The sequence below is a fragment of the Salvelinus fontinalis genome, chromosome 40 (genome assembly GCF_029448725.1).
Source record: "Salvelinus fontinalis isolate EN_2023a chromosome 40, ASM2944872v1, whole genome shotgun sequence".
Classification (NCBI taxonomy): Eukaryota; Metazoa; Chordata; class Actinopteri; order Salmoniformes; family Salmonidae; genus Salvelinus; species Salvelinus fontinalis.
This window is the reverse complement of record NC_074704.1, coordinates 16762116-16776190: the sequence shown is the minus strand read 5'-3', so window position 1 is coordinate 16776190 and position 14075 is coordinate 16762116. Positions and strand designations below refer to the sequence as shown.

General features: G+C 45.4%; 1 protein-coding gene across 5 annotated transcripts in view; it reads right to left on the bottom strand.

Moving 5' to 3' along the window:
* The window catches only part of LOC129839675 (patatin-like phospholipase domain-containing protein 6), a 32876-nt gene that overhangs the window by 17553 nt on the left and 1248 nt on the right, over positions 1-14075 (bottom strand). For 4 of the 5 annotated variants that reach the window (XM_055907223.1, XM_055907226.1, XM_055907225.1 and 1 more), the window contains exons 2-18: positions 9499-9596; positions 7979-8032; positions 7638-7725; positions 6575-6657; positions 6368-6459; positions 6076-6216; positions 5661-5820; positions 5201-5281; positions 4199-4327; positions 4019-4099; positions 3462-3669; positions 3055-3155; positions 2538-2717; positions 2005-2082; positions 1386-1591; positions 584-715; positions 191-314 (exon numbers count right to left, since the gene is read on the bottom strand). In XM_055907223.1, the coding sequence (XP_055763198.1) occupies positions 191-314; positions 584-715; positions 1386-1591; positions 2005-2082; positions 2538-2717; positions 3055-3155; positions 3462-3669; positions 4019-4099; positions 4199-4327; positions 5201-5281; positions 5661-5820; positions 6076-6216; positions 6368-6459; positions 6575-6657; positions 7638-7725; positions 7979-8032; positions 9499-9555 (1995 nt within the window). In that variant the 5' untranslated portion in view covers positions 9556-9596. Of the gene's footprint in view, positions 1-190; positions 315-583; positions 716-1385; positions 1592-2004; positions 2083-2537; positions 2718-3054; positions 3156-3461; positions 3670-4018; positions 4100-4198; positions 4328-5200; positions 5282-5660; positions 5821-6075; positions 6217-6367; positions 6460-6574; positions 6658-7637; positions 7726-7978; positions 8033-9498; positions 9597-13427; positions 13705-14075 lie in introns of those variants that run through there. The other variant, XM_055907224.1, reaches the window with a different exon arrangement.

Here is a 14075-nt window from a genome sequence, read left to right as displayed (position 1 = left end):
AAGGTATAGTGTCCCCAATGATCTAATACAACCCAAATATACACTATACACACACACAGGTCTAATATAAATGAAATAGGTTGACTTTATTCTGAATATTAGCTTTATAAACTAATATAGTAACAACATATTCTGCCTTTACATGAAAGACCAGAACGATGACAGCTGTAGAAATGGGCCAAAGTCTCACCACTCCTATGAGGTCTCCTCGACCGTACTCTCCTACCAGCTCCTTCTTCCCGTTAGCTTTACGTATAACAGAACGCAGACGTCCGTTCAGAACTATGTAGGTGCAGTCCGACTGGTCATCCTGCCTGGAGATAGGACGAGAGGAGGTGGAGAACAGTCACTTCGGTTTTCATCAGATCCCACCCCAAAAAAGAGTTGTTTGGTTTCAGGACAGTGTACATTTGAGCGTGTCTGTGCAAGGCTAGAGTTTGAAACATGTCAAAGAAAAATACCTTCAGATAGGTGATATTGTCTTTCAGAAAAATGTGCCTGCTTGTAATAAGAACAAACACACTAATACAGATTTTCTGGTCAAATTAAAAATACTGTCAGGAGAGAAGATTTGTCCAGATACCTATAGAGGGCTCTGCCAGCCTCCACAGCCATCCAGTCTATGGCGAAGTCCATCTGTCTGACGAAGGGGGACATGCGGATGGCTACGGTGTGGGCTGCACTCAGAACCACACTGGGCTGTTCTCTCATGATCCTAAAGACAGGGGGCAGCACAGAGCACACCAGATCAGGAAAAACACACAGACAGTATCTCAGGGGTGAGGCAGTCACTATACTTATATATCACAGGAACTGATAAACAAAACGTGATTTAGGAGAAGTGTATGCCACTTTCGAACCACTTCAGTCTTTTCTACCATGACCAAATAGATAGTAATAACCAGCATCTTATCAACAGTAAGACAGTTGTGACATAGAACGAGAAATGCATGTTTGGAACTGAAGCCAACCTACTTGTAACAGATGGTTTAATAGTCAACAGTCAGTGACTACTGGTATATTTAAATTTCATGTAATCATTCAACAACCTGCATTCCTCTACTTCTAAACCCGAGTTAGGCTTAAACTGAATGTTCCAGCTTAATGCCCAGACTGTGAACTATACCCCTTTCACACAGAAGGGTTTAGTACAGGGGTAGGTAACCCAGTCCCTGTAGTGCCACGGGTACAGCAGGATGTTGCTCCAACTAGGCACCACACCTGACCAACTGAGCTAATTGATCAGTTCAGCGCCTAAATTCGACACAGCTGGTCTTCCAGGTCGGTTAAATCAAAAACAGGAAGTGCCTGCGGCGCTACGAGACCAGGCTTGCCTACCCCCCTGCTTTAGTCTCTCTCTAGTCTGGTCTCTACTAGACACCCACTCGTAGAAGTCAGACTTGGAGATCTTGAGGAAGGTGCAGTCTCTGTTGGCCTTGATGGTGAAGATGAGGGGTTCCCCAGTCAACACGGCCAGCTGGCCCACCATCTCACCCGGCTGGGTGACAAACAGACACACCGCATCCTGCTTGCCGATCATCCGCTGGTACACGTGGAGACAGCCGGACAGGACGAAGTGGAGACTCACATCCTGAGAGGAGAAGAGGGAGTTCAGATTTCAGGTCTCTTGTTTTGTTTTTGTGTGTTTAGAGGGGTTGAAGAGAGGAGAGTAGAGGAGGGAGTAAGGAGCTGGGGAGGGGAGAATAAAGTGTATGGGAAAGAGAGGGATTTGGAGGGGAAAGATGTCAAGGAAAACATGAAGGGATGATAGGAATCTGCAATATCAAAAATCTATAATGTTTTGAAGACTTCTCCCTCATAGAATTAGGGGATTAATCAGTCAGGTTGGCATGTATTGTCATGAGGATGTAGACAATTTTGACTTTGCAGCTGGCCCACCTAGCGGAAATCGCTCAGTTCTGTCTCCATGGCAAGATTCATGACAAACGTCAACCTGCATTCAAAACAGAGGAGAGGACATCTCTCCAAGCCTCAGAAAAGTACCTGGTCTCCTTGTCTAGCCAGCACAGTTCCTGCCTTGGCGTGGTGCAGAGTCACTCTCCCATTCAGCAGAGCGGGGTCCTGGCAGAAGTAGGAAAAAGAACAGAATGAGAGAAAGAAAGAGTGAGACAGCGATAGAGGGAGGGAATGAGGAAACGCTCTTGGTGGTGAAACAACGTCTGGATTCCCCTTTTGCTCTCCTGGGCTGCAAATCAAGAGGGTTGGCAAATATACTGACGGAGACAGAACTTTCGATATCGTACATTTCAGATGCTCGGTTCCAACCATAACAGTAGATTGTGAAATGGAACTGTAATAATTTTAGATAAAAGGAGTCAGAGGGAGAAAGTGCTGGTTGAACTTGAACTTGTCTAGACATGGTACATTAGCCCAAAGGACAAAGTAACTTGGTGACAGTTTAACACAATAATCAGGTAAATGCCACATGATTATATTGGTACTAGAGTCATGGTTGCATAGATAGCAACCATCTACTGACCATGTACTAAGGTTACTAAGCATCAGTTAGTATTAACCTCTATCCTCATGAGTTTGAGGAGCTCCTTCAGGGCCTCCTCGAACAGGGCAGGGCTGGGGCGACCGGGGACGGGTCCTGGTCCTGGTGAGAACTGGTTGTCCGGACCCCCCTCCTCCTCGGGGTAAAGGTACACCCCCGACGGCACCTCGTCTACGGTCACCCTCCTCTCCCGCTGGTCCTGGGATAGGAACAGAAAACATGGAGGGACATGAATGTCAATTACAGTACACTGTGCCTGGTCTACTTTGAAGTGCAGATCTGTGACGTACAAAGACAAGAGTTAGTGGTCTACTTTGAAGTGCAAATGTGTATTTTTGTGCACTAGGATGACTGTTAGTGAATAGACAGTGTTGAATTACTAAAAAAAATCTGTTTTGATTTTATTTAAAATGTAAATACATATTCTGAGATGTGTGTGTGTGTGTGTGTGTGTGTGTGTGTGTGTGTGTGTGTGTGTGTGTGTGTGTGTGTGTGTGTGTGTGTGTGTGTGTGTGTGAGCAGGCGTATATACTGACCCGTGAATAGGTGGGTGGTGTGTTGCCGTCCTCAGCGGAAACTGAGATCCGTCCCCTCTCGTAGGCCATGTCGAAATCCGACCGCAGATTCTTCTGCATGCCTGTGTGTAGACACCACACACACACACACACATACACCACAGAAATCATGTTAACACAAACACGTGTAAATGCCACAGTCAACAGTCTGAGAAGCAACAGAGGTAAGTTACATACTAGGAACATAAAGCACACTAATGTCAAATGTCAAGAGTCAAGTCAGGTCAGTAACATGCAGTAAAAACTGGACTGAAGCCACAGAGCTGAAGTTACATACTAAGAATGCTGATGTTACCATACGGACAGAGAGAAAAGAACGGAAGAGGACAGAGAGAGGGATCGAGAGACCGACAGAAAGAGTTACTCACCGGCGATGTCTACAGGCATGGAGATGGTCCTGCTGAGGGTTGGTGGGACTGTGGCTCCATCCTTCCCAGGATCTGGTGCGTCCTTCACGGCGGCCTCGCGGTCCTCCACGGGCACGGTCAGGCTACCGAAACGCTTGCCGTGGCGCTGGGGGCTGGTGCGGGGCACGGGGTGGGGGGACAGGGGCAGCAGGCGCAGGAGCTGCATCTCCTATAGGGAGGGGAGGGGCATGGGGGGGAGAGAGAGAGAAGAGGTTAGGGTCAAAGAAGACAGGCTAGCGTTGAATTAGCATCGCTATAATTACCAGGTCAGCATTGAAAAGTGATTAGCGGTAGCGTTAGCGTTGAATGACTCAATCGTAATGAAAACAGCATGTCTGATGTAGCTTCAGCTAATGAAGTAGCATTCCTGGTAGATGAAGTAACAAACAGAATGTCCATGTGTGGGTGTGTGTATGTTTGAGAATCTGGGTGGTATGATGAATCGTGGCGCTGTGTGTGTGTGTGTGTGTGTGTGAGAGAGTGTGAGTGTGTGTGTGTGTGTGTGGAGCTTGACTCACGTGGCTAAAGAGCTCGTTGGTGAGCCCTAGGTAGTTGTGCAGCGCCAGAACGGTTACTCTTTGGAGACGAACCATGATGATCTGCATGAGAAGACAGAGGGAGGAAAAGGTCCCGTAAACATCAAGAGAAAAACACACGTCCACACCTGGTGACAAACACACACACACACTGCAGCTTACCTGGACAACCCGCACCAGGCTCTCAGGGTACTTCTCGAAGATGGAGAGGAAGGCCTCAACAGGTAGACGCAGTACGGTGGACACCTCAGCCGCCCGCGCCGACACCGTCCTGTACGGCTTCTGGTGTCCCTGAAACACACACACAGTGATAAGGTTCACACACACACGCTCTCAGAATATACTGTAATTCAATATTAGTAACTTTACAGACTTGAGACATTTTACAAGTTCCTATTTTCAGCAGTAAAGGAAGGGGAAGTTTGTGTTGAGAGTGGTTTCACATGCTAGCTAGGTGTACCTGAAACAAACACAACGACAAGGCTCTATCAGCACTGTCCTATTTATTTAACTAGGCAAGTCAGTTAAGAACAAATTCATATTTTACAATGACGGCCTACCCCGGCCATTGCAGTGACTAGGGGAAGCCTTATTTTATTTTTTTAATGTCCCTGTGACCCACGCACTAACAAAAAACTGAACTACTCAACAAAATGTTTATAGTCACAAGCCAAGAAGAGGGAGCTAGCAGAACCCACCAGCAGAAACCATTGCTTTAGAGACGTTTTCCACTTCCTTTTCTCAGTCGTAAAGCAAGGGCTCCGGGATGTTTGTGTCAGGTAGTTTTCCCAAGTCTAAATATAGGAGTTACATGCTAGCTACCAAATCCTCTTGACTCTAAAAGGGTCATGTGTTTAATAGTTCATTGTATACTTATAGAAGAAAAAAATCCCACCAAGAGTAAAAGCGCACATAAGCCACACTTGTCATATCATAGTGCTTCATGATATAACATTAAATTGCGAAATCATCATGACTTTGATATGATTCAACTTTGGAGGCTACGATTCAAAGCTAGATTTCCCTGACTTGTTCCTTGACTAAGTTCAAAGTTCTGACTGAAACGTGATAGGGACAGACAAAAGGGTGACTCAAACATGAAACGGCACGTGCATGGTGATTTAGGGAGTGTGGAATGCGGGACAGGAAGTGGGCGTGTCTTACGGTGATGACATCCAGGATGCTGAGGAGGCTGTGGACACTGTCTCCGGGGTACACCTCCTTCACCACACCGTCCTTGCCGTCCTAAAAACACACAGGGGTAAAACAGAGTATGTCATAACAAATGAACAAAGACAAAAACAGGCAAACAGTACAATTGACAGTTACCTTGAAAACATTCTGTTCATGTTAAGTCATTCCAATCTTTGCCCAAATGCAAGTTTATTGTGGCCATAACTTTCTAAATTCAGAGATCATTCCATTTGATCCTTTTCCTCCATATTGGGATAATCTGAGTCAAACACTAATAGGTGCTAATCATTTTTTAATGACCTACAAGAGAGTTAATTGTTAGAGAACTGTAAGCCCCTGAACTGAGTTCCTGTTTACTCGTTAGCATGGATGGAGGCTCAATTGTACAGAAGGCACAGACACACCCATACACACACACACTCTCCCTCACCATTCCAGTAAGGCACAGTTCTAGTTTTCCGTCCTGCACCACGTAGATGCTGCTGTCAGGCTGGCCCGGTCTGAAGACGTACTCTCCCTGTTGGAACTGCAGGAACACCATGTGTTTACACAGCTCCAGGAACAGAGGCTTCTCAAAGTGGCCCAGCACACTGCAGCGAGGGGATAGAGATGGAGAGATTACTACACACAAAGAAAGTGACTGACTGACCTACGTATCACCTTGCATCATTAATAACTACTCAATATTATTTGAAGATCAGTCAGTCACAATTTACCCATGATACATAGTGGTTTGATACTCGAACACACACACGTCTCCTCCATATAGATAAGGACTCCACAACATCTTAACACACACAGAGAGTACACTCTACATACACAAACTCGGAGAAGTCCCTACGTACCGGACGTTCTTGAGCATGTAGAGCACCTCGGAGGGCAGGTGGGAGTTGGCCACGTCAAACTCTGTAAGGTCAGCCTCCAGCACTGAGGGAGGAGGCTCCTTAGCTACCAGGGTGGGCACCTCCTTCTTAAAACGCAGAATCCTGGAGGGAGGAGAGGGGGAGGGATGGAGAGCAGGATGAGAGAGCGGGAGGACAAATGTATAAGAGACTATTGTTCTCTACTCTGTAGTCACTAAGTTCTTTAGCATCATGAATTAGAGTAGAGCAGACAGGGTAAACCGTGTTCACACACTTTTTGGCAATGTTAAGCATTTTCTGCTTCTTTTTGAGTCGTGGGCGTGTGGAAGAGGCTGTGCCCACCAGGGAAGAGGTGGACTGGGACACCTGTGAGAGCAAGAGGTCAAAGGTCAACTAAGGCAAAAAAAACGCATTGTCGAACAAAAGGGTACCATTTTACTTTGCTAGAAACCCCAAAATGCATCCCACCACAGCTACTAACCTTGCGCATGATCTTTCGCCCATAGAACATGACTTTGTCCCTCTTGCGGAATCGATACTTGGGGGCCTCCTGGGCTTGCAGGTCTGTGAGAAGTTAAAACAGTTAATTGTCGGAGTAGAGGACCTTGTGCATTTCAGGTAAAATAACAACTCAATGTTTATATCCCAGGACAAATTAGCTAGCAACAGCAAGCTAGCTAAATAGGTCAAATTAGTTAGCAAGTGCAAGCTAGCTAGCTAAATTGAGATAAATGTTTAATGCTTTTCGACCTGTCCCCAGATCAATGTAATTGGATCAGTTTGTTTTGATATTTTAACCTGCGTGTCGTGATCGCGTTTGGTGTGGGGGGACAAAATACATTTATGCACGATGGCGCACGAGTGCAGCCGGTTTGGGTTCCGTGTTAGCATTGAGTATGGTGATCTTAGGTTTGTGTGCGGCTGCTCGGCCATGGAAACCCATTTCATGAAGCTCCCGATGAGCAGTTCTTGTGCTGACGTTGCTTCCAGAAGTAGTTTTGAACTCGGTAGTGAGTGTTGCAACCGAGGACAGACAATTTTTACGTGCTACAACACTTGCCGGTCCCGTTCTGTGAGCTTGTGTGGCCTACGACTTCGCGGCTGAGCCGTTGTTGCTCCTAGACGTTTCCACTTTACAATAACAGCACTTACAGTTGACCGCTGCAGCTCTAACAGGGTACACATTTGATTAACTGACTTGTTGGAAAGGTGGCATCCTATGATAGTGCCACATTGAAAGTCACTGAGCTCTTCAATATGGGACATTCTTCTGCCAATGCTTGTCTATGGACAGTACATGGATGTGTACTTGATTTTATACACCTGTCAGCAACGGGTGTTGCTGAAATAGCTGAATATACTAATTTGAAGGGGTGTCCACATACTTTTACACTCAGTCTGACAATTTTGGGGGGGGTTCGGGGACAACGCTAGAAAGCTCTTAGGTGTAAGTGAAGGGCAATCGCTAGTGTAACTGAAGCTAGCATTTATTTCATTTTATAGTTATCGAAGAAAATGCATTGGAGAGAGAAAGTGACACGTACTTCTGAGCTGGATCCTCCGCAGCATGAAGAAGATGAGGATGGCGATGAGGATTATGGCGATGCCCGCACCAATCACCATCCCCATCATCTAGAGAGAGAGAGAGAAAGAGAGAGAGTGAGAGAGTGAGAGAGAGAGAGAGAGACACACAGAGAGAGTCATGGACAGGGAGCGACATGGACAGAGACAGATATGGACAGAGGGACAGAGATGTAGAGAGACAGACAGAGGGAGATGTGGAGAGACAAAGAGAGAGGGAGGTGTGCAGCAGCTGATTAGAACGTAATTACAACGGCTTCATGGAATGAAACACTGCACACCAGACTACAACATACGAACTAACCATGCTAGTCTGTAGCTCTTCCTCCACAAACGCCTTGATGTTATTAAAACCTTCCTGTTGGCAGACAAAAAAGAGAAGTGAACAACCGTATAAAATAGCCTATATACTACGTAGACAGGGAGCTTTTTCCAGAGCTGGGAAAGTTGCGTTACTGAGTTAAGTAACTGACGTATAAAGGAATTCAGGGCTTGGGATTCGCCATGCCCGGGGAAAAGAATGTCAGAGAAGGAGGAATGATGACGTAAAATTGTTTCATCTGGGTTGAATCAGGTCTGGATGACAATTTCCAGGTGGGATCTTAAACACATCCAGTCACCCAATGTGTTGAGTTTGGCCTAACTATTTATCAACATCCTCTTTTGTCAGCACCCCACCCCACTTGTTCTTTCCTTTGGTTATCCCTCCTTCTCTCAGTCCCTTCTTACCCAGCTTAACTCAAAAAGATCCATAGAAATAAATGGGACAACATAACTCTAACAATACTTTTAATGATGATGATGATGATTATTATACAGTAAGCCTAATTGCCTTGTCAATATGGATTGAGTTGCCTTGTGCCCATGTCAGCCTGGCTCTGAGACCAACAATAGGAACAGTGACTGTCTGCTGCTTTACTCTGCTGCACCAGACAATAACACAGAGCTCATTGAGACATGATGCAATTTGGCTGTGATCAGTTTACTGTACTGTACACAGCTCTGTGTGTGTGTGTGTGTGTGTGTGTGTGTGTGTGTGTGTGTGTGTGTGTGTGTGTGTGTGTGTGTGTGTGTGTGTGTGTGTGTGTGTGTGTGTGTGTGTGTGTGTGTGTGTGTGTGTGTGTGGTCACGAGTGAGAGAGAGAGAGATGTCTAACTCCTATGCCATACACAACCACACAGTTGAGGACCAAAGCAGAGAAATTACAGTGAGAGTTTCTTATCTTTTGAGGTCTCTCTAACTCTAAATCAATAGGACACTTCTCTCCAGGAGGATATCGTAGAACTTGAGTGATGTCCTGCCAAAAGGACCTTCCCTGTTCTAATCCCGTCGCTGATTAAGACTAGGCCCTATATGACTCATTGAAGGAGTGGAGATCCTAGCTCAGAGATAAGCTTATATACAGTGTTGCTGCAATAGAAAGTGTGTGTGTGTGTGTGTGAGAGAGAGAGAAGGGGATGGCTGAGTCACATAACCAATCAGATAGTGTATAACTATGGGGCAAGGCCAATGGGCTTTTAGTACTCTGGCTCTCAGCCAATTAGTGACTGTGCTAGAGTGGGAAGGCGGTCAGTGCTTATTGATCAGGAGAAGAGACGAAAGAAAGAAGGACTCAGCTGCAGTTATTGATGAGAAGTTGGTTATGGTCTGACAGATGGTGGATACTGTACATACTGCAGAAGACATTTTGGTTGAATTCATACAGTTGTGCAACCGACTAGGTATCCCCACCCACACACACACACTGGGAGCGGTACTGTAGTAGTTGGTGAGGTCAATGGGGCCAGAGTAAGTGGTAGAGGACAGGATTGTGTGTGTTCTTACTTCCAGAGAGGCATCTGCACGTTCTTGGCCCTCTTGTTCTGAGGTGCTCTGTCCCATTCTAACCCCGCCTCTTCACCAGGCTGGTCCATCAACGGCCTCTAAGGAGACAAAACAGGATGTTGGCATTAGACATGCAGGCTACTGTTGACGTCTCACACTCACTCACTCTCTCACACAAGTAGTAAAGCAAATAGCTTTTTAGTAGCATGGAAGAGAAACCTGGACTTTTACAAAGGACTAACAAAACTGTACTAAATACTATCTAGTATGTATTTAAGACTCTTTGCTCTTTGTAAAGGTTGTCCAGGTTTAGGGTTGCAAAATTTGGGTTACTTTCCTAAAAATGTCCAGGTTTTCCAGAAATCCCAGGTTGGAAAATTCCCTGAATCAGGAGGCAACAAGCAGGAATTCCAGAATACTCCAACCAGAATTTCTGGAAAACCTGGGAACTTTGGGAAAGTCACCTATCTAAGTTTCTGAGAGGTACTGCTGTTTATAGATACATACTGTATATGTGTTTATGCATGAACAGCAGAGCCTCTCAGCCAATCCCCAGCCGTTCCCCTCCCCCACTGAAACTGGCAACATGATCCTCTCCCAGTCCCAAACCGAGAGATAATAACAGTGCTCCAATGACACACAGGCAACATCCCAAAGGGCATCCTATTCCCTACACAGTGCACTAATTTGGAACAGAGCCCTAGTCAAAAGTAGTGCACTATATAGGGAATACAGTGGCATTTGGAACACATGATCCAGAGACAGACAATCCTACTGTGCCCAGATGGCATGGTACTACTACCCCCCTCTTCCCATGACCATCTCCCTGAGGGCTGGTCCTCTAAGAGGGTTTACCCCCCCATCCCTATTTGGGTTATTCAAGTTCCTTGGTGTCCACATCAACAACAAACTAGAATGGTTCAAACACACCAAGACAGTCATGAAGGAGGGCACGACAAAACCTATTCCCCCTCAGGAAACTAAAAAGATTTGGCATGGGTCCTGAGATCCTCAAAAGGTTCTACAGCTGCAACATCGAGAGCATCCTGACTGGTTGCATCACTGCCTGGTACGGCAATTGCTCGGCCTCTGACCGCAAGGCACTACAGAGGGTAGTGCGTACGGCCCAGTACATCACTGGGGCTAAGCTGCCTGCCATCCAGGACCTCTACACCAGGCGGTGTCAGAGGAAGGCCCTAAGAATTGTCAAAGACCCCACCCACCCCAGTCATATACTGTTCTCTCTACTACCGCTTGGCAAAAAGGCTTCTCAACAGTATTTACCCCCAAGTCGTAAGACTCCTGAACAGGTAATCAAATGGCTACCCAGACTTTTTGCATTGTGTGCCCCCCCCCCCTCTTTTTACACTGCTGCTACTCTGTTTATCATATATGCAGTCACTTTAACTATACATTCATGTACATACTACCTCAATTGGACCGATCAACCAGTGCTCCTGCATATTGGCTAACCAGGCTATCTGCATTGTGTCCCTCCACCCACCACCCCCTCTTTTACGCTACTGCTACTCTCTGTTCATCATATATGCATAGTCACTTTAACCATATCTACATGTACATACTACCTCAATCAGCCTGACTAACCGGTGCCTGTATGTAGCCTCGCTGCTTTTATAGCCTTGCTACTGTATATAGCCTGTCTTGTTACTGTTGTTTTATTTCTTTACTTACCGATTGTTCACCTAATAACTTTTTTGCACTATTGTTTTACAGCCTGTAAGTAAGCATTTCACTGTAAAGTCTACACCGGTTGTATTTGGCACACGTGACAAATAAACTTTGATTTGATTTGATTACTCCTGGGATTTAGGCCTAGCACTGACCAATGAAACTCCACCCCCATCTGTTCCCTTCATCATCTCGCCTCTTTACTTTTCTTCCTCCCACTCCATCCATTTATCACTACATCACAGCAGACATTCCAGACCCCCCACCATCTCTCCTAACCCATTTGTTGACATAAACAAATGCAAGTATGCAACCCAAACAAAGTCTTTATAGGCTACACACAGTGCATTCGGAAAGTATTCAGACCCCTTCCCTTTTCCCACATTTTGTTACGTTACAGTTTTATTCTAAAATAGATCAAATTTTAAGAAATCCTCAATCTACACACAATACCTCATAATGACACAGCAGAAAGAAAAAAAAAAACATTTTTTTGTGCAAATGTATAAAAAAATGAAATACAGAAATACCTTATTTACATATTTATTCAGACCCTATGCAATGAAACTCAAAATTGAGCTCAGGTACATCCTGTTTCCATTGATCATCCTTAAGATGTTTCTACAACTTGATTGAAGTCCACCTGTGGTAAATTCAATTGATTGGACATGATTTGGAAAGGCACACACCTGTCTATATAAAAAGGTCCCACAGATGACAGTACATGTCAGAGCAAAAACCAAGCCAAGAGGTCAAACTGAGCAATCGGGTGAGAAGGGCCTTAGTCAGGGAGGTGACCAAGAACTTGATGGTCACTCTGAAAGAGCTCCAGAATTCCTCTGTGGAGATGGGAGAACCTTCCAGAAGGACAACCATCTCTGCAGCACTCTACCGATCAAGCCTTTGTGGTACAGTGGCCAGACGGAAGTCACTCCTCAGTAAAAGGCACATGAAAGCCTGCTTGGAGTTTGCCAAAAGGCACCTAAAGGACTCTGACCATGGGAAACAAGGTTCTCTGGTCTGATGAAACCAAGATTTAACTTTTTGGCCTAAATGCCAAGTGTCACGTCTGGAAGAAACCTGCCACCATCCCTATGGTGAAGTATGGTGATGGCAGCATCATGCTTTGGGGATGTTTTTCAGCGGCAGGGACTGGGAGACTAGTCGGGATCGAGGAAAAGATGAACAGAGCAAAGTACAGAGATCCTTTATGATAACCTGCTCCAGGGACTCAAGACCTCAGACTGGGGCGAAGGTTCACCTTCCAACAGGACATCGACCCTAAGCACAAAGCGGGAGTGGCTGTGGGACAAGTCTGTGAATGTACTTGAGTGGCCCAGCCAGAACCCAGACTTGAACCCGATCGAACATCTTTGGAGAGACCTGAAAATTGCTGTGCCTGTGCACCAACGCTCCCCATCCAACCTAACAGAACTTCAGAGGATCTGCAGAGAAGAATGGGAGAAACAAAAATACAGGTGTGCCAAATACAGGTGTTCCAAGCTTGTAGCATCATACCCAAGAAGACTCAAGAAGACCCAAGAAGACTCAAGGCTGTAATCGGTGCCAAGGGCTTCAACAAAGTACTGAGTAAAGGGTCTGAATACTAATTTCTAAACCTGTTTTTGCTTTGTCATTATGGGGTATTGTGTGTAAATTGAGCATTTTTAAAATCCATTTTAGAATAAGGCTAACGTAATAAAATGTGGAAAAGTGAAGGGGTCTGAATACTTTTCGAATACTCTGTATGTACTTTTGAACCCCAGCTAAAGGGATAATCCATGACATCATGGTCTAGGAATCAGAGGACAAGAGCTGCATTGGATGAAATCAAATCAGAGAGAGTGGCTGACAGTGGACTGTCATATTGCATAGCCTGTCACAAACAGACCTGAAACAGGATGTGTAGCATCAAGGTCTATTCTCTCTACTACTCTCTCTCATCCTCCACCATTAATTTGTGCTTGACTCATTTAACCAACTGCTGAAGCAAAACTGTAAGTACCCAAACTACTGAATATCCCTATGTTAATAAATGCCCATTTTAATGAAATACCATGGTAAACTAGGCCTAGCCATGATTCCACCCAGCCAAGCAGTACTGTCTGGCTCTGGAAACATCACATGCTCTGTTGGTCTGTGCTGTATAGACAACAAGGAGGCCCAGGGTAATCATATAGAAAGGAAAATATACACGTTTCCATTTGCTCATCATTACATTTTCCCTGCCCCTCACTCACAGTTGCAGTGCTAGGCTTTTGTCGTGGAAAGAATTTGCTCTCGAAGGACAAAAGAGAGTCAATCAGGCAAACTTAAAGTACTGAGTGTCCAATGATCCCAAGAGCGAGTTGCCGTGTCCCTTCATGCCATCTCAGTGAATATTAAGTGTTGTCACCATGTATATCCTATTGTGTAACACGTAGGCCTATGCTAACTATTGAATTCATTGCACACTACTACTACTACAAGGCTTAGGCTAGCAGAATTATTACAGAGTAATAAGATCCCTGTCAGTGAAAAGGGTAAAATGTTACAGAAATCTCCTCTAGCAGAAGCAGCTGTCTCTCTCTCCCACTCTCCAGTAACGCCTCCATATAGCTTGGTGGCTATTCCCATTGTCCTCATAAAACAATGCTGCCAGTGTTGATGTCCCTAGGCCCAGGCATGTGCAAACTCTCTTTCCCTCTCTCGTCATTCCTCCTTCTCTCCCTCTCACACCAGAAGCAATAATAGCACAACCAAACCTGTTTTATTTACGTACACTGCCCATTCTGGGCCAGGGATTAACCACCAACAACAGCCTATAGCATGTTGTTTATACTGGGTCAGCCTGTCAGACCCTAGAGAACAGACAAACTACTGTGGGGACTATGGACAGAAAGTACATG